Source organism: Schistocerca cancellata, chromosome 2, assembly GCF_023864275.1.
Source record: "Schistocerca cancellata isolate TAMUIC-IGC-003103 chromosome 2, iqSchCanc2.1, whole genome shotgun sequence".
In the NCBI taxonomy this organism is placed as follows: Eukaryota; Metazoa; Arthropoda; class Insecta; order Orthoptera; family Acrididae; genus Schistocerca; species Schistocerca cancellata.
In genome coordinates, this window is record NC_064627.1 from 748,466,579 (window position 1) to 748,493,681 (window position 27,103).

Here is a 27,103-nt window from a genome sequence, read left to right on the forward strand (position 1 = left end):
GCAGCTCTCAGAAAATCCATCAACAGTTATAGTATTATCAGTCTTATTCATAAATCTGAATACAAGATACAAAGTTCAGACTCAATTAACAACACTGTCATGTGTACGACTTTTCTCAGATATAAAAACATCACACAAAGCATGCTGCATGATCTCATCCACCACCCTGCAGTGCCACAGAGCAAAATAGGCTATCCATTCTCCCTCTACACAGCTGGACTCAACTCAGAAAATAGTATCTTCCTCTGCATTCTATCCATCTTTCACAATTAGATGAGCTCAAGTTGTTATGACTAATACTTTGCATGCTAGAGCTGGGTTCGCACTGCATTAATCATTTTATTTTTGCTTTTCTTAAGTATGTTCATAAATACTTCGTGGTCTTGTTTTAAGTGTGACTACGTAATCAAAGATTATCAATCCAAGAATCTCCCAAGTACAATTTCTTTACACTCAGGGTATGAATTAAGAAACTCCTTCAGTCACAATTTTCCAAGTTTTATGCAGTACACGATGCATTTCGGACCCTGTGGGTCCGTCTTCATGTGTAATTTGTCTTAGTACGTTTTATTTTTTCTCCTGAATGAGATGAAATGCATATTTCTATCACAAACAGGTTTGATGTTAGGTTACGAATTTCGTAAATCAAACATGGAAAATATGTGCGAAATAGTGGAAAAGATGAACAGTGTAAACTTACCAGATAATCCAAGAAGAGTGTTTTTAACGTTTTAGCAACAGCATAAGTATTTTCCTCCATCATTTTCAAACATATCACTTCACTTCATTCAGGAGGCACATTCGCAAACATGTTTGTAAGCACTTCACATATGTTTTTATACATGATGTGGTCAAAGATGAATTTCTCATAGTGCTAAATATATAATTATTAAACAATTGGCATATGCAGGAAATGACTTTAGAACAGATCTTTAAAATTACTGAAATAGCTGTGGCTTGCGAAATCTGTTTGTTCATTTAACATCGATTCTGGTATTTGATTTTGTTGAGGTATATCTCCAGTTGTTCTGTTTTTAATTCATACCTAGAGTGTACCGAGTGCAGTCACATTTGAAGTTGCAAAATATGGATACATTTTCTTTGTTTCTCTTCTTGTGGCTCTTATGGCAAATGAGTTTCCTGTGTTTTCCCAGGACAAATCTTCACACCATCTGAGGTTTTCCTTTTTTCTCTTGGCTCCGGAAAAAAAAAGACACTGTTTCAAATGTCTGGCAGTCAACGGTTATTTTTAAGATGTATTATTATTTTTAGCTCCATGCTTTACTACAATATTACAATAATCACAGGTATTAGTTTTTAATTTTTGTATCCCATTTGCTCATATTGTGTTCATAGATGCTCAACAAAGTATTCAACGCTCAGCTACTATCTGATATTTCTCATGGCTGACTTTTAAATTAACATCAAATGTGTTTCAGTTTTAAGTAACTTACTACTTTAAAAACTAAACTTCATTGAAGTTAATAAACTTTGTCCATCTTGGAAAACAAACACACACACACACACACACACAAACCAAACAACAAACAAACACAGTCTGGCTGAATGCTTACTGAATTATTACTTGCCTGCTGTGATCTATGTCGTTACCAACAGTGGGGCAGACTCACTCATTGAATATGTGTGAAATATGCACCATAATAAAAATTACAATTATTCTCATGACAGCAAAATTATTGCAACCAAACTGTCACCTTTCAACATAACTTAAATCTCATGTTATGCTGCAGACTACTATGTGAAATCAACAAACATTTCATATTCACATTCATGGCTTTGCCAAATTACAACCAAACTATAACCTCCAAACTACCCTAAACCTTCATTATGGTGCACAGCAGACTGTTACCACAACCTACATTCCAAAACATGGTAAATGCCAATGCTTCATTCTATTTCTGTTTGTGTGTGTGTAAGGCATCACACATCACACCATAGGTTAAAGCCCTTGCCTGGAATAGGTAGGACCATATTTTCTTACTTCTGAAGTTGGAGTAACACTACTAAAACATTATGTAACAGTTCCTTATGACCATCACTGGTTGCTATAGGAGCTCTATATAATGGTAGCCAATTTTGAAAGAGGTTAAGTTATGTTACTTAGCTAATGTGTTATGAAATACAACTGCCTGAAACTGTATAGACCACAATGATTTCCTTCCACTGAAAAGAAAATTTGAATGCAATCTGCAGCATTTATTACATAATAAACATTTAATTACTATAACAAATTAGGAAATAGTTTTGAATAATGTTGTATAACAAAACAAAATCATTTTCATTACATTATATTAAAATAACACATCTCATAAACTTAAAAAGTGATTGCAGCACCAGACAATACTTTGTAGAAAACTGCTGTACTAGCCAATAAATAGTTAAAAGAATCTATATTATACTTAGAACTAACATTCTTGGAGGCAGATAATATTTGTATTGTTTAACCCATACGCTTTGAATACAGGTATCTAATGTGCAGCCATTACTGCCATGTACAGCATCAATCTCCAACTGATGAATGATTGTGAAATAAGTTGGTAGAATTAATACAAAACAATATAAAATGTGGGAAGTTTTTCTGAATAAATGTACTATGACACTCAAATCCAAGAACGTCTATAATTTTTAAAAAGGTCAGGTATGATTGCGATGAAATTACACTATATGACTCTCAGAACACAATCTTTGATTAGCACAAACAGTTATTTGTGTGTGTCTCTCATACTGTAGTTTCCTGCTAATTCAAAATGGTACATGTGTCTGTTTCCATCTTGATATAAAGTTTTAATTCCAAAACATATGTCGCATGACATAAAAGTTCATGAAGCATTTAAGTACACACATTTTCTCTGAGTAGCTTCTGGTAAAATGACTCATTAATACAAATGAGCTCAATTTCACACACAACAGCTAACAGAGCAATAGATGCAAACAGTACCACCAGTTTTACATATAACAAAAGCATCTGTATTTGGATAACCAAAGAAAGTGGCTCCACATGCCAAAAATACTTACAAGTTGTGAAGAGACAATGACAATATGCATTTCCTTTGGTGTTTGTAGCCAGTGCTTACTTACTATTTCCATTATTTTGCAGGTGCTTAGTTCAACGCATTTTTTTTGTAACTTACATAACACAAAAATTGTCCTTTGTCTGTTCCCAGCTACTAAAATTTGCGAACTAAAAAAGTAGCTGTGTGTGATGAAGTTATATTGCTAAAAGTGAAGATGAATTCGATTCTCACAATAGTAAGATTATTAAGGAAAAAAATTAAATTAGAAAGAAAACTATATTTCTTTTATTTTTCTGGCTGCAAATATCTGCAGAGGATACTTAATTGGTGAAATGCAAATAGGGAGGGAGAAAGAACCAGCAAATGCAAATGTAGACGATGATTTCTCTGGTTTTCTCCACCTGACTGATTAATAATTTGCTTCTGGTGCTCTACTGAGCTATTATTTGCATTTTGAGCACAAAATGCAGCCAACAACTTGGCAGAATACCTGGAAGTATGCTACTGGTGATAAAGGCATTTGGTTACAAAAACCTTACATGCAACACACAGAAGATACTGGAAATAATGTAGAACCTGATGGTTCACACTGACCATTATGGAAAGATGGCAAGAAGGAACACCCTTGTCAGTAACTGCATTACAGTGATATGTATGATAAGGTTCATGTCCAAGGAAGAAGTATAGCAATAACTGCTGACTATCTTACACTATAGGAAGCTCAATATCAAACACATTTCTCAAGTATAAGAATAGAGAAAAGAATACCTGATGCTATTGTAATGACACAGACAATAGGAATAAAACTAAAGAAACAAAACATTTCTGGAGATTTAATACAGGCAAAAGAAACTGAATGCAGATATTCAGTAAGGAGGATGGTTAAACACTGAGATCTCCACACAACACATTATTCTAGTGGAAGAATTATGAAGCAAGTGAAACAGGTGTTCACTGTTGTGGGAGCAACTTATACACATTTTATGTCTTTTTCATACAGTAATGTCTATTCATTTATGGCATTTTTTTTAAACTGGCCATTCATGCCTGATATTCATCTATGAAACAACATTACAAGTAACAAAATATAATTGCTACTAGTTATACAATCATTCCATTTATCTGGTAAGTACTATAGTTTTTTCTCCAAGTGCCATTATTCTCTCACTGCATTAAGTAAACCATTCCCGAAAAAACCCCTTGAATACCCATAAAACTTGTTTTAGTTCCTCTTTCCATATAATGACAAATGCTCATATGGATATGCACCGCTGTTTGAAATTAGTTAGTAGAATACTATAGTGGAATTCTACTATCTCTGTAAATATTCTCTTACTATTGTCTTAACCACTGAACAGGACTCATTTGATGTCAAATTGTATTTTAGAAAATACAGCAATTTTTACAGCATGAGGTACAAAAACAGTCATCACAACTTAAACCACACATTAAAACTTTTTACAGCTTTGAAATAAACAGCCACAGTCATACAGCAAATCTCAATCACGCAATTCATTTTTTCTTAGAAGTGGTATATGGTACAAGTAAGTAGCATACATACTACTTAAAAATACTGTACAGTAAATGCACCAAGTTAGAAACTATGTCTGTAATGTGCTTCTTTCATTAGCTTCTTTGTAAACAAGAAAATAAATTAAGAAATAGCAGCCAATGTGACAATTTTTCTGAATTACTTCACATTTAAGATACCTTTACCAGGAATGTTTTCACCCCACTGAGTTTAGCAAAACATGTTTGTACACCTATACTGTAATATTTCTAACAAACAGAAATAGAATTCCATATGGTAACTTCTTAGATACAAATAATTTCATGAAGTATTTTTTCTGAAACTGCTTTATATTCATACACAATCGTAACATGAAGTTCACACATATTCACATGCAGTCTTGAGAATAATAAGACTACTAAAATGAAAGTATATTAAATTATCAAACATCTGTTACAAAACTACATGTTAATGAAACTTCATCCATGAGTCCAACGATGTGCATATATGTAAGTGAATTTAAGTTTACAGTTTCAGTTTCATGCAAACAGCATGACACTAATGAAATGTTTCTGTGCACTTAACACTAGTGTTTCACAATCATATTCTTCATAAGTCGTCATCTCTTTTCAGCTAATTCCACACAGATGACTAACATTTGGCATAAAACAAGCTCAACCTCAATTTAAACAGAGGTCTTTACGTTCTTTGCACCTTAAGCTGGAAGCTGTAGTTTCTTTCCCTTTAAAACTGAAACAGAAGTGTTTACACAGTGAGAATATGATGTAGTTATTAGGTAAGATTGAATATTTTTATGACAAATATCTAATTTATTGTTGTCTGTCATAATATCAAGGAAAGTGTGTATTTCTCAATTTAACCCCTATGAGCCACACTGCTATTAAACTGCTTTTGTCTAAGGACAATCACATTACTAAGCTCTAAGAACAATTTTATTTTGTAACACGTGTATATATTTTTGACAATATTCATTGTGAAAATTTACTGCAAATTCAGTACTTCAATTTTCAAGACAGCAATGTGTGTTCTTGAGCAAAAATTACTTTTGACTACAATCATTTACAGTTGGAATTTCAGCATTTGAGGCATATGGCCAGGGTAAATGGTTACAGCAAAAGAGAGACTGCAAAAGCTTTCTGGCGGCACTGACGAATGACATCTTGTGAATAAGTGGAAGAGGCCAAGCTGGCTGCATTGCTTCCATACCGAGGGGAAATCATTACTGAGACAGGACATGTGTTGCAGAGATGCAGACTGGGACTGTTGTTCCAGCTCGTCTTTAAGATGTGCGATATGTTGCGCCCCATAAATGACAAAGTAGGAAATGACCTGGGGGGGGGGTCTCTGCAGACACCATGAGACTCGGGCATAAAATGGGGGTGATACGCGATTACAAGAACTCAGCAAGAGAGTTCTCACAGCTTCTGTCACCTCAATTCTCCAACTTCCTACCTACACGTGGTGCCCCTGTTAAGCCGAGCAACTCAGCGGAAGGTTGGGTAACCAACCCCAGCGGGAAACTGAGTCGGTGAGCAGATAGAAGTTGGAGGACAGTGGAAGGCAACGGGAAACCACCACTGAACTATCCCAAGAAAACCCCATGGCTTTGCTCAGCTCAAAATGTTTCGGAGTTTCAAGTTCCCCGATCGGATCTCCGGGGGGAACCAGGTTGAGAGGAGCTTCACGAAGAGTAAGATGGTGCAAAGAGAAGCACTGCATAGGAACATGGAATGTAAGATCCATGTATCAAGGAAAACTAGACAAAGTGAAAAGAGAAATGGAGAAAATTAACATCAACATATTGGGAATAAGTGAAATGAGGTGGACTGGCATGGGATAATTTGCTTTAGATGGCCTTATGGTATATTATTCTGGGCACAATAACAGAGGTAATGGAGTAGAGTTAGTGATAAAGTGAGGAAAGCTGTAATGGGATGCAAAAATAAAAATGATAGAATGATGTCCATCAGACATCAAGGTCAGCCCCTCAACATCACAGTAATTCAAGTTTATGTGCCAACAACCAATGCTGAAAAGGAAATTATTGACCAGTTCTATGGAGATTTACAAGAATTACTACTGTCAACACCAAAAAAGGATAACGTCTTCATAGTTGGGGATTGGAATGCAAAAGTGGGAAATCAAGCTGTAGAAGGTATAACAGGGAAATGTCTTGGTACAACAAATGAAGCAGGACAGATACTCCTAGAATTCTGCCAAGAAAATTCACTGATAATTACTAATACACTGTTTCAACTACCAAAATGACACCTATACACCTGGACTTTGCCAGATGGCCAACACCAGAACCAAATTGATTACATACTTTATAATCAGAGGTGGAAGAGTGCGGTTCAGTCAGCTACAACAAGACCTGGGGCTGACTGCCGATCAGATCATGAGCTACTAATTGCAAAATTTCGGCTGAAACTTCAGAATGTAGCAAAAAGTATCCCAGCTTGCAGATACGACCTTAGCTCTATACCCTCCGACTACACTGTAGAGGTGCAAAACAGATTTAATGTATTAGAGCTGGAGGAAAAAAGCTCACAAGAGATGTGGACAGAAGTAGCTAACACTGTCAAGGAGGTCGCAGAGAAACACATTCCCAAGAAAAGGAACAGCAAGAAGGCTAGATGGCTATCAGTTGAGGCACTGCAAGTTGCAGAAGAATGAAGGAAAGCAAAAATCAAGGGAGATAGATCAGCTATGTTTGAATTAAATAAAGTTTTTCAGAAATTAGCTGGAAGAAATAAAAATATATTCTTTAATGAACAGTGCAAAGAAGTTGAAGATAGTAACTGAATGGGGAAGACAAGAGATCTTTATAAGAAAATTAGAGAAATTAAAGGAAAACTCCAGGCAAAAATTGGAATGATAAAAGGTAGAAATGGGAAGGATCTGAATGAAGCAGAGTATGTTAAGGAAAGATGGGCAGAATATGTAGAAGACCTATACAAGAAAGAACTGCATAATGACAGGGCTCCTACTGCTGATGTTAATGTTAATTCAGAACTAGAGCCAGATATTTTGGAAAGCGAATTCATCCCCATTCCAAAGAAGAGAAGTTCTAAAGAATGCTCAGATTACTGAACAATCGCACTTATCTCATATGCTAGCAAAGTCTTGTTGAAAATCTTACAAAATAGACTTCGCCAATACTAGATCGAGAGCTACCAGAAGAACAAGCTGGATTTAGGAAAGGAAGAGGAACTTGAGATCAAACTGCTAACATTCAGTGGATTATGGAAAAAGCAAGAGAATTCCAGAGAGATGTGTACCTCTGCTTCGTTGACTACGCCAAAGCCTTTGACTGCGTCGATCACAACAAATTATGGAACGTACTGAAAAACATGGGTGTACCGGATCACCTCATTCATCTGATACGGAGTTTATACCATGACCAAGAAGCCACGGTGAGAACTATGTATGGAATAATGAAATGGATAAAGATTCACAAAGGGGTCCGGCAAGGCTGCATACTGTCGCCATATTTATTCAATCTGTATGCAGAAAATGTTATGAGGAATGCAAGGTTAGATGAAGGAGAAACAGGAATTAAAATAGCTGGAATAAATGCAAACAACCTTATGTACACGGATGATATTATCCTGTTGGCAGAAAGTGAAGAAGAATTGAGAACACTCTTGCTGAAGGTGAAAGATGAAAGTGAAAATGCTGGTCTTAGGCTGAATGTTAAGAAAACGAAAATTATGGCAACTACACCTACCAATTCATGGTATATAGTAGGAGAAACCATGGAGTAGTGACCACATTCAGTTATCTCGGTTCCCAGATGTCTGCTGATGGCGACTGCAGCCATGAAATCTGGAGATGCCTGTTGTTCGGTAGACAGGAGATGTCACACCTTGACAAGGTTATAGCGTCCAGAGATATAACACTAGCAACAAAGATCTGTATTGTGAGGGCTATGGTCTTCCCAGTTGTGATGTATTGATGTGAGACCTGGACCAATTAGAAAGGCTGAACGGCGAAGAATTGACTCCTTTGAGTTGTGGTGTTGGAGGAAACTTCTTAGAGTTCCATGGACTGCAAAGAGAACCAACAGATCAATATTGGAGCAAATAAAACCGGATTTCTCCCTGGAAGGTCTAATGTTAAAACAAAAGCTGACCTACTTTTGACACACAATGCGAAGGCATGCCTCGCTGGAAAAAACATTAATGCTGGGGAAGATTGAAGGAACTAGAAGAAGATGATGTCAGATGATGAGATGGATCGATGGCATCACAGAAGTAATGTGTTCCAACCTGGAAGGTCTACGGGAGAAAGTGCAAAACAGGAAAAAGTGGCGTGATTTGGTTCATGGGGTCACGAAGAGTCGGAACTGACTAAACGAATAGAGAGAGAGAGAGAGAGAGAGAGAGAGAGAGAGAGAGAGAGAGAGAGAGGGGGGGGGGGGTAGGTCCGAGTTCCTGGAGTGTATGATATAATTCAGTAAATGTTGTAGCATTTAAATACGACATACCATTTGCAGTGTTGATAAGTGTTGTGAACAGTACTCATAATATATTAAACAAAGAGAACTTGATTGGGTCAGGCCTTAAACTGCAAGCAAAAGCAAAGGAAAGATACTTGCATAGAGGCATGAACAAGTTTCAAATGTGGCACCTGTCCTTTGTCCCAACTGACATCCCTCTGTCCCAAGGTGGGCTGCAGCTTTATGAATTGCCCAACTTGTCTTCCATGCATACATCACTTTGGCCACCCACGGAAGATTTCAGACCTTGCTATCACACTTATATAAACAGGACTCTGTGCCAGTCCAAGCAGTCAGCGATTTTAACTCCCAATGACGATCACGCAAATGGCTATTGAAAGCTTGAGTGATTTATTTGAAAGGCCACTGTTTGTAAACCGAGAAGACCTTACTGAAACAAAATGTTTTATCTAACATCAAACGATATCTTCTTCAGTTTTGCTTCACATTATGCAATAAGTGCAGGTTGAGTTCAGACCATAATAAGTTTCACACACAACCCAAAAGCTCCAGAAAAATCTTCACATGTTGGAATGTATTCTCTCACAAGTAGCCAGTGGTGAAAATAGTATTATTACACTGATTAACTAGCAGTATGTAAAGTTGTTGTTGGAGGATACTGAAGAACTGCGTATGATGATGATGTGTTGGAACACCATGGTGTAAACCAGCAAGTTATGGCAACTAAGACATAAAAACAAAGAAAATATATGTATAAAACAAAGATGATTTGACTTAATGGCCTCTGTATATGTCTGCTTGTGTCTGTATGTGTGTGGATGGATGGATGTGTGTGTGTGTGTGTGTGTGTGTGTGTGTGTGTGTGTGTGTGTGTGTGTGTGTGTGTGTGCATTCCTTTGAAATATATTAACAAAACTGGAGTATTATGGTGTACAAAACTCTACATTAGCAATAATTTCTTCCTATTTGATCAACAGAAAACAGTTTGTCTCAATTAGAAATAAGCATTCCCCCTTTGTAGAGATTGGTACAGGTGTGACAAAGGACTCTGTCCTTGGCCCCTTCTTCTTCATTATGGCTATCGATGACCTGCCCCATTCTGTATCACAGTCTGTAATCGGCTATGCAGATGATACAACTCCACTTACTTCACACCATGACATCCCAACCCTTGATAAGATTACACAAGAAACTCTTGACTCTGCATTGAATTGGTTTGCAACCAATAAACTTGTGTGTAACCCAGACAAAACCCAAAAGCTCATGGCTCTGAGCACTATGGGACGTAACACCTGAGGTCATCAGTCCCCTCCAAAAGCTTATGTGGGAACACTCCCCTCATATCAGATAAAAAAACAAACATGTTCGTGTAATGTGTAATGCTGGTCCTGTAGAACACTGCAGCCCTCTTTTTACCAGGCTTAGGATACTAAAAGTGGTGAATTTGAATATCTATGAGGCTGCACTCTTTGTCAGGAAGAACATTAAAGAATGTATCATCAGGGAAACAATTCACAAACACAATAATATAAATAAGGCAAACATTGACATTCCAAGGCACGGGCTAGTAATAATAAAAATAATAGCAATAAACTTTCATAAAGTAAATGCCCTCAAAATTTTTAACAAATTTCCTCTTTCCGTTCGATCCCTGCCTTTTAAAAAGTTCAAAATATAATTATATGACTGGCTAACAAAAAACCAATGTATCATATAAAAGAGTTCTACTATACTGACAAAATTGATATTAATTATTAAGATTATTACTGTATAAAAGATATTTAATTTAATAATAATGTTAATTATTTAATTTTTACATGTAACATGATCAATATTTGTATCTTACTATCACTGTAAAAGCCTATTCTACTGTATGTGGTCAATGGCAATAAATAATCTGAACCTATATCTTTCCGTTAGAGGTAGCTGGTGGCCTAGCTAGCATGCAACACTCTTTAAACTGTATATCTTTGCCACACGAATTTTAATGTTCTGTCATTATGGGTCTATCAGGCTATCCAAACTATCCAAGTTGTATGTGATGCTTGCAGTCTTTTAGCCATGTCCTGACAGGCTGCAAAGTGTAAAGCACTTGCAGCTAACCTCATAAACTCCTGGTATATGTAGCATCTGAAAAGTACCTTTGATCTCTAACTTGTTTTTTCCCAGCAGAGCAGCTTCATAGCCACATTGTGATAAAACCACATCCAATCAGTGACTCCCTGCATGTATAAGAGAACAGTGGCGCGCACATGTTCCACATTAACTTGTCTATCACTCTTGTTCCTGGTAGACTTGATTTTACTGATTGTTTCTTTTTCATGTTAATAAGCTCTGATTAGGTTACACAGTTTCTGCAGTTCATATTGTCAATGTCACATACTTGAGGACCTTCTTGATCAAATTATACAAATATACAAATTAATACATGGCTATTTTTTCTTAATAATTTTATGTGATTCCCTTTTTTTTGATAAGCTAAGAAATGCCATAATTTTTTTTCAAAAACTACTGATGATGATCCAGAAAATTCTTCTAAAAGACATACGAGTACATTCGAAAAAACTATATTAAAAAGTGATAAAGTCACTACTAACCTTATAATGAAGTATTATGTTCTTTGGATCTAATACAAAGGCATAAATCTTAATGTGTCTTCCTCCCCCTCCCCTCAAATCTATGTTGCATTACCTTTTGTGCACTGTACAGCATCCAGCAGTATTTAGCTAGCAAGCGGACATCCCATTGGTCCTGGTACCCTGTTAGATTTTTTAAAATGTTTTGATGCTCCCTGTTCCTCACTCACAGCACCCAGAATTTTCTAAAAAATAGCTGAGTGGGAGGCTGGAAAGCGCAGCTTCAAGCCCACTGAGGCATCTAATACTTTGAAATTATCCAACATGTTTCTTACTGATCATTGTATAAAGATCTTTGCAGTTGCCAAGAAACTTGTTTGAAGTACATTCCAGATGATCTTTAAATTTCATTCACTTTGTCTTCAGGTCTGAAAAAAGCCACTCCTTTCATCTTAGCTTCTGATAGCCATGGTAATTTACTTGACACACACTTCAAAGTTGTCACCATCTTTTCAAATGACTTTAATAAATTGTTTCACAAAATCAAGTTTTATGCAAAATGAAGGCAGAATTTTTTCTAGAGTCCACCTTTGAAACGAATAGAACTGACCAGACTTTTTGAGATCAGTGTTTGACTTTTGCACAACTGTTCAATTTGCATAGGAAGGTGCAGCCCTTTCTCACAGCTGGAACACACTTGATATGGAGCCATAACTTGTCAAGATCCAAACCTTTTGCACCTAAGTATGGGAAATATGCTGCTCTGACAAACTCTGAGACTTTCTGTTGCCATTATTGCACTACAAGCTTGATACAGATGTATCGTAACTGGTCAGGACAATTAATATCACCACCTGAAATTGTAAAATTTGCACAAGCAGGCACCAATCTATTTACCATTCGCTGATGAAGTTTGTATGAAAAAAGAAAGATACAAGCCTCAACATTACAATATCACCAAAATATATAGGTAGCTGTAATATAGACTATTCAGGGTGTATATGTGGAGAAGAAACAAAAATTTCTGGATTTTTCCCAAATTTTCTGGTTAAAAATGCACTATAACCCCAGTGCAAGTACATTTTTTCTGAGTTAAGTCGCGATATACTTCCCCATGGAGCTGTAAAACTTATCAATCCATTGAACGGTGAAGGGTTTTATGCACCGGCACAGAGCTTCGTGGCACTTTCGGAAATTATTGTTGTTGTTGTTGTTGTTGTTGTTGTTGCTCTCCATGCTACTCTATCCTGTGCAAGCTTCTTCATCTCCCAGTACCTACTGCAGCTTACATCCTTCTGAATTTGCTTAGTGTATTCATCTCTTTGTCTCCCTCTACGATTTTTACCCTCCACGCTGACCTCCAATACTAAATTGGTGATCCCTTGATGCCTCAGAACATGTCTACCAACCGATCCCATCATCTAGTCAAGTCGTGCCACAAACTCCTCTTCTCCCCAATTTTATTCATTACCTTCTCATTACTTATGTGATCTACCCATCTAATCTTCAGCACTCTTCTGTAGCACTACATTTCGAAAGCTTCTATTCACTTCTCGTCCAAACTATTTATCGTCCATGTTTCACTTCCATACATGGTTACACTCCACACAAATACTTTCAGAAACGACTTCCTGACACTTAAATCTATACTCTATGTTAACAAATTTCTCTTCTTCAGAAACGCTTTCCTTGCCATTGCCAGTCTACATTTTATATCCTCTCTACTTCGACCATCATTAGTTATTTTGCTCCCCTAATAGCAAAACTCATTTACTACTTTAAGTGTCTCATTTTCTAATCTAATTCACTCAGCATCACCATACTTAATTTGACTACATTCCATTATTCTCATTTTGCTTTCGTTGATGCTCATCTTATATCCTCCTTTCAAGACACTGCTCAATATACTAACTGAATAACATTGGGGAGAGGCTACAACCCTGTCTCACTCCCTTCCCAACCACTGCTTCCCTTTCATGCCCCTGCAATTTTTAAACTGGCATCTGGTTTCTGTACAAATTGTAAATAGCCTTTCGCTACCTGTATTTCACCCCTGCCACCTTAAGAATTTGAGAGAGAGTATTCCAGTCAACATTGTTAAAAGTGTTCTCCAAGTCTACAGATGCTAGAAATGTAGGTTTGCCTTTCCTTGATCTGGCTTCTAAGATAAGTCGTAGGGTCAGTATTGCCTCATGTGTTCTGATATTTCTACGGAATCCAAACTGATCTTCCCCAAGGTCGGCTTCTACCAGTTTTTCCATTCGTCTGTAAAGAATTCGTGTTAGTATTTTGCAGCCATGACTTATTAAACTGATAGTTCGGTAACTTTCACATCTATCAACACCTGCTTTCTTTAGGATTGGGATTATTATATTCTTTTTGAAGTCTGAGGGTATTTCGCCTGTCTCATACATCTTGCTCACCAGATGGTAGAGTTTTGTCAGGACTGGATCTCCCAAGGCCGTCAATAGTTCTAATGGAATGTCGTCTACTCCCGGGGCCTTGTTTCGACTCAGGACTTTCAGTGCTCTGTCAAACTCTTCACGCAGAATCATATCTCCCATTTCATCTTCATCTACATCCTCTTCCATTTCCATAATATTGTCCTCAAGTACATCGCCCTTGTGTAGACCCTCTATATACTCCTTCCACCTTTCTGCTTTCCCTTCTTTGCTTAGAACTGGGTTTCCATTTGAGCTCTTTATATTCATACAAGTGTTTCTCTTTTCTCCAAAGGTCTCTTTAATTTTCCTGTAGGCGGTATCTATCTTACCCCTAGTGAGATAAGCCTCTACATCCTTACATTTGTCCTCTAGCCAACCCTGCTTAGCCATTTTGCACTTCCTGTCAATCTCATTTTTGAGACATCTGTATTCCTTTTTGCCTGCTTCATTTACTGCATTTTTATATCTTTTCCTTTCGTCAATTAAGTTCAATATTTCTTCTGTTACCCAAGGAGTTCTACTAGCCCTCGTCTTTTTACCTACTTGACCCTCTGCTGCCTTCACTACTTCATCCCTCAGAGCTACCCATTCTTCTTCTACTGTACTTCTTTCTCCCATTCCTGTCAATTGTTCCCTTATGCTCTCCCTGAAACTCTGCACAACCTCTGGTTTAGTCAGTTTATCCAAGTCCCATTCCTTGAAGTACCACCTTCTTGCAGTTTCTTCAGTTTTAATCTACAGTTCATAACCAATAGATTGTGGTCAGAGTCCACATCTACCCCTGGAAATGTTTTACAATTTAAAACCTGGTTCCTAAATCTCTGTCTTAATATTATATAATCTATATGATACCTTCTAGTATATACTTCATCCCTCAGAGCTACCCATTCTTCTTCTACTGTACTTCTTTCTCCCATTCCTGTCAATTGTTCCCTTATGCTCTCCCTGAAACTCTGCACAACCTCTGGTTTAGTCAGTTTATCCAAGTCCCATTCCTTGAAGTCCCACCTTTTTGCAGTTTCTTCAGTTTTAATCTACAGTTCATAACCAATAGATTGTGGTCAGAGTCCACATCTACCCCTGGAAATGTTTTACAATTTAAAACCTGGTTCCTAAATCTCTGTCTTAACATTATATAATCTATATGATACCTTCTAGTATCTCCAGGCGTCTTCCATGTATACAACCTTCTTTCATGATTCTTTAACCAAGTGTTAGCTATGATTAAGTTATGCTCTGTGCAAAATTCTACCAGGCTGCTTCCTCTTTCATTTCTTACCCCCAATCCATATTTACCTACTACGTTTCCTTCCCTTTCTTTTCCCACTATCGAATTCCAGTCACCCATGACTGTTAAATTTTCATCTCCCTTCACTATCTGAATAATTTCTTTTATCCCATCACACATTTCATCGATCTCTTCGTCATCTGCGGAGCTAGTTGGCATATAAACTTGTACTACTGTAGTGAATTAAACCCAGTGAAAAACAACATGTTTATCTTTCATGACTGGCAACATTTACAGTGTATATTTTCATATTATGAAAGTATTCCACCAAATACAGCACAACAGCTTCTGAAGCAGTGAAATTGAGATTGCCATGCTCTTCTGTCAGTCAATCATAGCTCATGTCATATGATCTTGCCAGCAACTAGCAACATCATTGTTACGTAGCACGAACACACAAATAGGAGAAGGTAATGGTTTAAATTAATATAGATACAGCACAGCTACATTAAAGGCTAAGCCTTCACCCACATAATTAATTTTAGTCATCAAAAATTATCTGTTGTTTTTTTTTTCCGGAGGGTGTGGTTAGGTGGATCCTAAGAGCACAACTTAAATTGCAGCAGCTGACTATTATGTGGGTTCACCTGGCTGACTACATTTTCCACCTAGCACTTTGATTTTTCCATAGAAAAGCCAGTCACATGAGAAATTGCTCAGGAACTCACTTCACACTTTGTTTATTGAAGGATAATCATATTTTTTGCCATAGTTATTGCATAATTTATAATCTATGGAAGAACTAAAATAAATACAAAAAACTAACCATGAAGCTTGGTCTGTTTTAGCATGCGTTTTACGCTTATGATATATCAAACACAAATGTGCCAATAAAATTTTAAATAGTAGAATGAATGACTGGTCTTTTGGGCCCAAAAATTTTTAAAGTATTTGCATTAGCGGGCTAAAGTAAAGTTCTTTGTTATTTCTTAGCAGTTAAATTTGCAAAAATTTAACTGAAAACTGAACCAATGAAAAAATTCCCCAGAATTATAAAAAACTCCTGGGTTTACCCCAGATGAAAATTTCCAAATTTTTTCCTGGATTGCATGGTTGTCACTGGGTGCATGTACCCTTCTATTGCAATGAACATTTTTTCTGTAGCACATTACATTGCAAACCTCAACACAAAATACTGTTGGTATTGTAACAATTAAATACCTACATTTTCCATACCTTACAAAAATTCTAAATTTCTGTCAACACTCCATGTGATTAAATATTGTAAGTATTTTAGCTGAAAACAGCAGCCAAATATACACCACAAAAATCCCAATGTTTCACAAAAACATTTCACTGTCAACCAGCGTCGCGTGACACTGAGTTCATTCGTGAGGGTGCTAATAGTGGGATATAGAATACAAAAAGCTATTACTGTTCGTGGGCTTGCTGGAGATAGTGTGCCCAAGTGTTATCATCCACACCCTGTTTCCAACATAAACCATATGTGTTGGTGCTGTACATTGAGATACTGGTAGAGTTTGTGGACCAATTTCTCTATGAGATCAAATGAGAAATGTACTTTCAATTTAAGGAAGCCAACATTTTTGTTGCAGAAATGACAAATTAAATGCAAATTCGTTTAATGTTTCCCTAAAGATGTCACCTGTTAATGATGGAATAGGCAATGCCACTACTACACAGTCCATCTGCTCATAAGATTTTCCTTTCAACTTTAAAAGTGTTCATCAAGCAGTGTCACATAAGGTTACATACATTGTGGGTAATTCGCTCTTTTAGTATTTTTGCTGTCTTTTCCAATACTACATTTATGAATAGCACCTTCATGTCAATTGGGCGATTCCATTGGCAAGATGGACTCGTTTTCTACAAGTCTGATGAAGTGTACTGAATATGATGGAATCTTTTCCATCAAGTGTCGAAGCATTTTTGGTCAGATTTTTGGCCAGGTCGTATGATGATGTGCTAGCACAGGATGACAAGCAAAATTGTGTGTTACATTTCTCGTAATGTCATTTCTATGTGAGTAGGACACTGATGTGTTTTGGAGTGGTCTTGAGGAGAGGAGGTGGATTATCAAATAACAAAATATACACTGCTAGTCAAAAAAGATGTACTACTGATCATATCTATATAAAGAACAGAGTTCAAGAAAGGCAATCATGTTGCTCGAAACATTCTTTTATTTTACTTTTGGACACAAATTATTTTGGACAGTTGAGATAAATGGGGAAATAATGTCACAGACAAATATGTCATCATATTCACTGGAGTCAGGCCGTTTCTGCACATTTCTAAACAAACACTCCGCCTTGCCCACAGTGCACATGGTTGATTCCGACAATGCTGCTCTTCACAAATGCACCACTGGAGGAGACAGTGAACAGTTTAAATACGCAAATAGCTCCAGACATTATGTAAGTTCAAGCGATGCTACTTGACAATAACTTTTTTCATGTGGAAAGGAAAATGTGCAAATGGATTACCTAGCAATGAGATTCACCGTTAATCACTAATAGTAGACCCCTTTATGGCAGCCTTCAAGGAACTGACACTTTACTTCTGCACCACTGCTATTTTGACAATACCTTTGTCATGTGGCCTCCATGGGAAAATTGTGCTCTATGAATTCCTTCAGAAATAGAAAAGAAGTCTGTGTTGCCATTTCATGATGTGCAATTGTACAGCTCACCAGATGGTACACTTGTGTTGTATCACCAGAGCTTATTGATCACTAATTGGACTGATCACTAAAATCATCTCTACTAAGAACACAAAAGTCAGAGATGAAGAGGTGTAACTACCACATGTGCAGGAAGTCACCGAGCACACGGTGAAATTTTTTTCATCAAATGAGCATTAAATTTATCTATCAGAGGAACAAATAATAAACCTGTTGTGACCACCAGATGTGCTACCAATACATTGCACACACCTTGAGTTTATTAGGTCAGTTCTACGAGAATGTAAGTTTACATTGGTGGGACAGGTTGACCGGTCAAGAAACAGCTAAAAGAGCATGAGTGCCACATATAAATCTGACATGATAAATCCACAGTGGCAAAACATAAAAATTTATGTGACAAATATTCATGGTTTGAAGAGGTGTGTGCACTAGCTAGGTAGCCAATTACTCCTAAAAGGAAGATACAAGGGACAACTGGTGTACTCATCAAGTGGCCCATCAACATGAACAACTATTAAATGGGATCTTCCATATTAATGTGTTTTCAAACATGAACAATACATGTAAAAAGAACTCAAACTTGACAATCATATACTGTCAATGCCTGCACCCAACTGGGATTATATTTTGTGGATAAATGTTTCTCATCCACAGGTATGTTATCTTCTCCCAAGCAAAGCGTTGTGACTGGAGGTTTGTGTGCAACATCACTGAAGGATCAAGTATCACAACTGTCAGGTACACAGGTTTGGATGTTTTCTGATTCAGCTGTTAACTGATTCGGAAACATTCTCGATGCGTATGCTAAGTGAACCCATTTATTACAGCAATCACTGTACACTTTGGTTCTCTCCAGCTCTTATTTCATTTTGACCAAATAATTCTGGAGGACCCTGCAGATATACAACAACAGATGTGTCTAAGTAGTTCACTGAATAGAAAAACTCTCGAGGCAATTACTAGTGAAAACACATTGTTTGGCATGTGTAAAAAGCAATGAAGGAGCACTGCCTACTGTTCAACACATTAGGGCAATGGTTTCCAATCTTTCTGATACAATTACCCTGAAGTGTGATCACGCCAACAGATGTGCCTTACAAAATTTTAGAATGAACAAGTTTTCTCTTTGAACACCATTTAAAAAATAACAAAAGATAAATGATTATTTAGCTTTTGTAGGTGTTTTATTGAACAATGAACTACTGAGTCAGTGACACAATTGGAACATTTTCTTATAGAATGATGAAACAATTCTGAGTCATCAAGAGTGTTACCTACAGCTCCTTCTCAGAAAAGAGTGTTAAGTATCTACTTTGGGACCGGACACCCATTACTAAACATGCTTCCGCTGCACCATTCCTTTCTCTAGTGAAACCTAACCCACATTGCACACTCCCACTTAAAAGCAACCAAGTTAATATGTGTGCACTACACTCACTGTTTGTATGACACTTTATTACTACTTACTTCAGAACAGGAAGAAATTAGAGATGTCATGCTGCCAATAAGTTGTAACTAACCATTGCCAATAATAATAATAATAATAATAATAATAATAAACCCCGTGGAGGCCCGGGAAAAGAATAGGCCTCCAGTATGTTCTGCCAGTCGTAAAAGGCGACGAAAAGAACAAACCACTAATAGGGCTAACCCCCCTTTTAGTGTGATTAGTTGGTTCAGGACAGAACTAAAGAAGCCTCGGACAAGCGCCATCATGGTCGGGGACGACGTTTGAACCCTATGCCCGCCCACAATGGTAACGACACTGCTAGCCAACTGGAAAATGATTTAAATCCAAATAGAGGTTTTTCCCTAGAAGGAAAACAAAGACAGAGGATGAGATGGTCAGATGAAGTTAATCGACACCTCATGTTCTGTTATTACCAAGCAACAAACCTAGGAACCAACACAACTGGAGACAGATCACAAGTATACTCAACATTTATTATCAGATACCCGGAATTAAAATTTTTAACAGAACAATGACTAGCTGATCAGATCCGTGTAATAATAAAAAATAGCAGGATACCCCAGTCAGAATTAGAAAACATCAAACAACAACTACAACAAATACTGGAACAAAATAATGTGCAATCAGAAGAAGAAGAAAATACAGTAATGGACTCAAACATCCCAGAGCAAACAAACAAACAACGAACAACATGCATCAATTAAACAATCAGAGGAAAACGAAATCTTAAGACAGCCACCAGAACAAGCACAAACAGAACTCTAAGTAACACACATGTTATATAATAGAGGGAAACATTCCATGTGGGAAAAATATATCTAAAAACAAAGATGATGTGACTTACCAAACAAAAGTGCTGGCAGGTCGATGGACACACAAACAAACACACAAAATTCAAGCTTTGGCAACAAACGGTTGCTTCATCATGGAAGAGAGAAGGAGAGGGAAAGACGAAAGGATGTGGGTTTTAAGGGAGAGGGTAAGGAGTCATTCCAATCCCGGGAGCGGAAAGACTTACCTTAGGGGGAAAAAAAGGACAGGTATACACTCGCGCCCCCCCCCCCCCACACACACATCCCCAGGGTGTGTGTGTGTGTGTGTGTGTGTGTGTGTGTGTGTGTGTGTGTGTGTGTGCGCGTGTGTGTGTGCGCGTGTGTGTGTGCGCGTGTGTGTGTGCGCGTGTGTGTGTGCGCGTGTGTGTGTGCGCGTGTGTGTGTGCGCGTGTGTGTGTGCGCGTGTGTGTGTGCGCGTGTGTGTGTGCGCGTGCGTGTGTGCGCGTGCGTGTGTGCGCGTGCGTGCGCGTGTATACCTGTCCTTTTTTCCCCCTAAGGTAAGTCTTTCCGCTCCCGGGATTGGAATGACCACAAGAGGCTGTCAAAAGCGCTTGTACGGAAGGCCCCTATTGCCACTCGCACAACAGTGTTGTGAACAGGATCTGGCAAGCACAGTATGGATGGTGCTGCCAACCTGTAGCCAACATATCCATAGTCCAAGTGGGATAAAATCAGCACTCTGTAAAATCTCTGACGAACAATGCAGTGTGCTCCCCACGACGAGTTACTAAGAACACAGAGCATTTAGCTTCTTCATGCAAGTTGCCTTGAACTGGCAGACATATGGAAGCCAAGTTACCTTGTTGTCAAATAAAATACCTATGAATTGAAAAGTTTAAATGACTTCAAGTAAATGGTCAACAACATAAATTACTGGGTGCACATACATAGTCCGGAGTCAGAAAAAATGATTTTGCAGGAGAAAATTGATAGCTGTGACTTGAAGCCCAATCATGCACTCTCCACACAACCCGCTGAAGCTGGTGCTCAGTGGAGCACAGTGATGCGAAGGCATAGTACAGGCAAGATCATCCACATAAAGTGATGGAGAGACTGAGGGGCCTACTGCATTTGCAGTGCCACTGATGGTGATAAACAGCATTACACTCGGAACCAATTCCTGAGGTACTTCAGTTTCCTGTACATATTGGTTGCAGAGAAACAAACCTATCTGGACCCGAGAAAGTCACAGAGATAGGAAATTAAACTGCCCCAGAAATGCCACTCATGAAATGTAGATAGGATGAGATGTCACCAGGCAGTCACAGCAATCAGATGTTGGTGATGAGAGAAAGCACTGAACACTGCAGATTCCAGATGAACCAGGTGATCTGTAGTGGATCAGAAAGCCCGAAAGCAACTTTGGAATCACGATATATGCCCTCCGGCTTCAAGGCACCAACAAAGACGGTGGTTGACCATTCATTTAAATAGCTTACACAGCCCATTTCATGGAGATGTTTGTCATTAGTTAGTTAAAATATGTGGGTCATTCCCTGGTTTCAGGACAGAATAGTAATACCTTCCTCCCATTGAGAGGGAAACTCTCCTTACCAAGTAAATGAATATGAGATTGAAAAGAACTACAATGGTACACAAAACAGGTGAGAATATTGCTAAAGAAATAACAGAAGAAATATTCCAGATTTAAAAGAATGCAAAATTATTAGGTTTAGCGACAGTTTACAGATGCCTGAAATCTGTTGTATACTTCAATGTGGGATACCTCTAATAGTATCCACAACAAAACTTTGTCTCAAAACCTGGCAGAAAATCCAAAGAGGTTCTGGTCTTATGTAAAGTTTACCAGCAACAATATACTATGTGCATGCAATGGTAAAGTTCCTGATGGTAATTCCTCTGATGCGGAATTACTGAACATGGTATTCCAAAATTCTTTCACCAAAGAAGATGCTGTAAACATTCCAGAGCTTGAATCAAGGATTGCTGCAACATGAGTTATATAAATTTACATATCCTCAATGTTGCATGGCAATCTAAGTCACTTAAAGGATTTCTTCCCAGTCCAGACTGTACACAAAGTGCATAATGTACAAATTTCAAAAGTTTTCTTTCTTAAATTTATTTCTGTAAAAAACACAACATATTCTTTAAGCAACTAAACCACAGTTTAACTAAGTATCTGAAATTTACTTACAAAAAGGACCTATCAAAGACAGTCAGTCTCACATGAGTGTTGTTCAATGATCTAAATTATTATGAGTAATAGTCACAGTGGAGGAATATAACAGGAAATTTAACTTGAGAAAGCCTGACATACTGTCTATATATAATATTTTGTTTAGTTATCACTTACCTTTGGTAATATACAGGTAGAAAAAGTCACAATATAGTACTGTCTGGACAATACCAGCTACAATGGCAATGAGATCGTAATGTTCTTCGGTGTAGTAACGGTATATCCAGTTCAGTAGGTAAAGTGCTCTGTAAGCTCCCAGAGCAAACAGGTAATGTGATGTTATGCTTTCTGCCTCACCAGTCTTTGAGACCAGAAACAGTTGAGGAAGGATTGCCACCGATTCAAGGTAGATGCTAAAAGTCCACAGTACCTGTAATGGCACAAAACAATTGCACACTGCTGCATGTAAGGGAACATTTGAACTCTGTCATAAAAGAGGAAATAAATGTAACAATATGAGTGACACATTCACAGGCTGCATATAATCTATAAAATTTTCCTTTGTCTGCTAATGGATTCTCCCCAAACTTGGTTGTAAACATAACATCTATTTGTTCGAAACAGTGTCCACGTAAGTCTGTAGGACAGCATAATTACAATAGTCTCCAAATGTAGGGATTATATACGCACAATTTAGTGAACAAATAAATTTCAGCTGAGTGGTTATCTGCGAGACGTACTGGAGTTCTTTGATTTATTTCTTGCAGATCTACATTATTCCAACTTACTGATTTATTGATTTCTAATTTCATTAATCTGAAGTGCAATATTTGTTTGCATAGTTGTAACTATGGGGTTAATAGCTGAATGCTAATTCTTACCTCCAACACTGTAAATTCATGGTTGATCAGGAGCGCCAGTGCTACAGCCGGAATTAGCAGAAATTCAATTCTGTAAAAATGAAAAGATAATGAGTGACAACAGCAATGCACTCATGGAATACCACGTGAGGAATACAAACAATAGTATGAACAAAGACACCCATTTCTCATAATGGATCCCTCCCCACCCCAAAACACACAAATGAAAGATGGAAGGGGGTGGGGAGGGAGTGGGAATGTATACCATTCTCCTGGTGGAGTTCCGGAAAAATGCGTGCATGTACCCTTATTTATACGCAGTTCTACTTTTTAACATTCCCTCTATAAGATGAATGGGCATCCACACTGCAGCTGTTGAAAATAATGAGTGAACTGAAGTTAACTTCCATGAAAATAATTAAAAAAATGAGGAAAATTCAAATCAAGTAATGAAACAGTATAATAAAAATATATTTTCATGCTAAAAAGGACCAACATGGCACTAAACCATCCTAGAAATGTATATCTGAAAGTGGATTCCGAATGTGTGTTAATGAGGATGGGTAGAACAGACATTTCTGCAATGTTGAAATAAAGTATTAATGGTATGGTGCCTGCCTCAGTCACATCGATTTATCATCTAGGTGTAATGTATGAAAGCACGGTCTCACGACAACGTGACTAAGGGATATTTTCTGGGGTTGCAGCCATTTCAAGCAGTTATACATCATGAGCTCTTGGCCACAGCTCCTCGGCCATTGTCACGAAGTAACTGACTGCTTCTTGGTTGCTGCCATCTTCCTTATTATGTAGCTGTGATACTGGTCGTGACAGCATTGACGCTCAGTCCATTGGAAGCAGTCATCTCTGGAAGAATGTATTATCAAGAATCTTTTCCTTTCCAGGTGCAATATTAAAAATATAAAACAATGAGAAAGTCAGCTGTAGGAAATTAATCATGTTTCAAACATTTAGTACTGATCTTATCACTGTATTGATTATGTGCACTTTGCATTTTCAGCAACTTCCCATATTTGTGCAAGCATCGGCAATGGTCATATCCAGAAACTGCATCAAAATTGACATTACTTGTATCTACCACTTTGGAGAGAAGAGAAAAAACAGAAGGGAGGCAACGAGAAAAATATCCTCATATAGCATGAGTTGTTTTGACATTTACTGAGTGACTAGTCAACTGGTCTATTAAGAATGCCATTTTACATTTACGGGTGGCAAAATGTGAAAAATGAATACATGTACTGATTTGCAGAAGACACTGCGTCATGGCAAGCTTTCAGCCATTCGCTTGACTGAACATATAAATAAATAAAACAATAACTACACATCTGACTACAAACAACTTTACAACTATATGAACCATGATTTAGTACAGTCTTGCATATCCAAGTTTGAAAGCAGGCGATCAGCAATGTACAATGGATTGAAGAATATATGAGCAGTGAGAATATACAGTTTAGGTGATGTGGCAACTGACATCACCCAATCTCAGATTAGCTTAAACAGTTGATTTACGGTATTTAACTTTAAACAGCTGGAAATAAAAATATTATTCCATTTAGTAACAAAGTGTGACTTGGGGAAAACAGTATGTCTACATTACGTAAGTGCCATTTATAAACTATTACTTAATACAGACATATCAGAACAGTTTCGTGATGTTTCAGCATTCAAAATTTAGACTGATTTATATTTGTCCACATTACTGCAGTCAAGTCATGCTTTAGATGCCTGTAAATTACATATCCATGGAGGAAACAATATACAATACAGAATTAGGTAGGAGTTATATAATCTCTCCCTTGCCTTTTTCTTTGTGTTAGATATTTGTATTATATTTAACACAAATTTTCTTAATTCATCTCACAACCACAATGTCATCTAACAATCGGACCTAGGTCTTGGGCTATGCTACATGAAAGTCTATCACCGCAACTAAAATATCGAGAGGGAGAGGGGAGTAGGAGGAGGCTATCAGACACTAAACAAGCAGTTGGTATTGGAAGTAGGGATTAACTGAAACGTTCATTACTGCTTTGCCAATTCACAACCAAACTTTCATGTTCCAATCAAACATAGATCTCTGGCAATGCTACAAGATCAATATGCCACCCCCACTTACATTCCAAAAACTAATACAGACACAAAAGAAATATCATCAGTGTTCTATTAGCACATATATGACATCATGCACTATCTATCATCATATTATGGGACGAAGTTGATTCCTGGTATCAGTTGATTCAACTGACCCAGAAAGAGTCTAGAACATGATACAAGCCATCAACGTTGAACAGCATCTCTATCAAAAAAGTAATTATTTGCCAGCACAAAGTATCAACTAAGGTGACTATGAAATAATACAAATATGAGTGTTTTAACAAATCAAAGTACTGGGTTCTATGTTGGACCGAGGGTTTCTTGTTACTAATGCCTTTCAAACTTCAAGATATCACTCACCAGCGGGAAAATTGGGGTTCCTATACAAACATGGGATGCATGCACTGTACAACAGGTATAGTGCTGTTTCAGGGTGGGAAAGAATTTCTGTACAAAGCTGCAACTGAATTTCCACATATATTACAGGCATTACTTGGGAGGTTACTTTTAGTGTATTTATATTTAATGCTGTATGAAAGACATAGACTGCCACAGATCACTTGCCAAGATTAAAGCCAGATTGAAAGTGTAAAAACTTGACCTCACATGATCCAAAAGGAAATATTTTCCGGACATAAATACAATATTAATGAATATCAATTGCAAAAGCTATGCAGTTAGCCAGATCACAAAACAAAGGTCTACTGTTGAAAATAACAGGCACAGTATCCACTTGCAGGATACAAACAAACTCACCGAAAAGTGTCGTGATTGTGGTCATATGTTGCCTTGAATTTGACATACATCAAGTACACTGTTGCGTAGGAAGCAGCGATGAAAAATATCTTCATGGCAGTGTTGTATGCTGATATATAAGACGTCAGGAGATCCAAGTATCGCGTTGTGTACACCAACGCGAAGAGTATTTGGGATTTTCCAGAGATCCCTGAAACATATTCATGTTTTCGATTACAACGTTATGCACATTAAGAGTCTTTATTGGCAAGCGAAAAATCAAACGTGGACAGTAGTCAATATCCCACTGTGTGACAGTTAATCTGACCTCACACATAATGTACACAAAAGCACGTGTAATCACATCTAATGGCGTATTATAACAATGCAGAAGTAATTTAGAAGTTCGATGCAGAAAGTTTCAAAATTTATCGTTCTAATTTGCATTATTATGGTGGTTATCGGTAGACGAACCGGCTACCAGCCAACTAACAATGTCTATATGATACACGCTACAAAACATACCTGCACAAGAACGAGTCTTCCATATTTTCAGCAGTAGGATTATTATTGCTAATAGATGCGATAAATCTCCCACTAGTCGAAATATATTCATTTTGGTAAAATAAACTGAAGAGTTTGAGTCTCAAAATATGACGTGGCTTAGCCGCAGATGGCACCACCGTGGAAACTCGTAGCCTTCTTTACTACGTTGTTTATATGACAGCATTGTGTACATGGTTATTAGGTTGGCAACAAGCTAAACGAATGATGGGTGACACGAGCTAAAACTCTTGATATTGTAGAAAAAAATGTTTTAAACCAAATATTAGAACCTGTTCGATACAGAAATAAAGCAGGAAATAATTTATCATGAAATTACAGTAAAAAAATAATATCTATCTAGGTTTCTCCACACAGATCATGCTGTATTCAAAGGATATCTAATCGTGGTACGTCTTT

At 37.5% G+C, this 27,103-nt stretch overlaps 1 protein-coding gene across 1 annotated transcript; it reads right to left on the reverse strand.

Annotated features, from left to right (window-relative positions):
• Window positions 1-2,293: 2,293 nt before the first annotated feature.
• On the reverse strand, window positions 2,294-26,847 carry LOC126162568 (ER lumen protein-retaining receptor). The gene is made up of 5 exons (XM_049919158.1): window positions 26,666-26,847; window positions 26,162-26,351; window positions 23,309-23,378; window positions 22,605-22,857; window positions 2,294-5,295 (listed from the first exon to the last, which is right to left on the reverse strand). The coding sequence occupies exons 1-5, from the start codon at window positions 26,754-26,756 to the stop codon at window positions 5,261-5,263; spliced, it is 639 nt and encodes a 212-aa protein (XP_049775115.1). The 5' UTR covers window positions 26,757-26,847; the 3' UTR covers window positions 2,294-5,260.
• Between the last annotated feature and the right edge of the window lie 256 nt (window positions 26,848-27,103).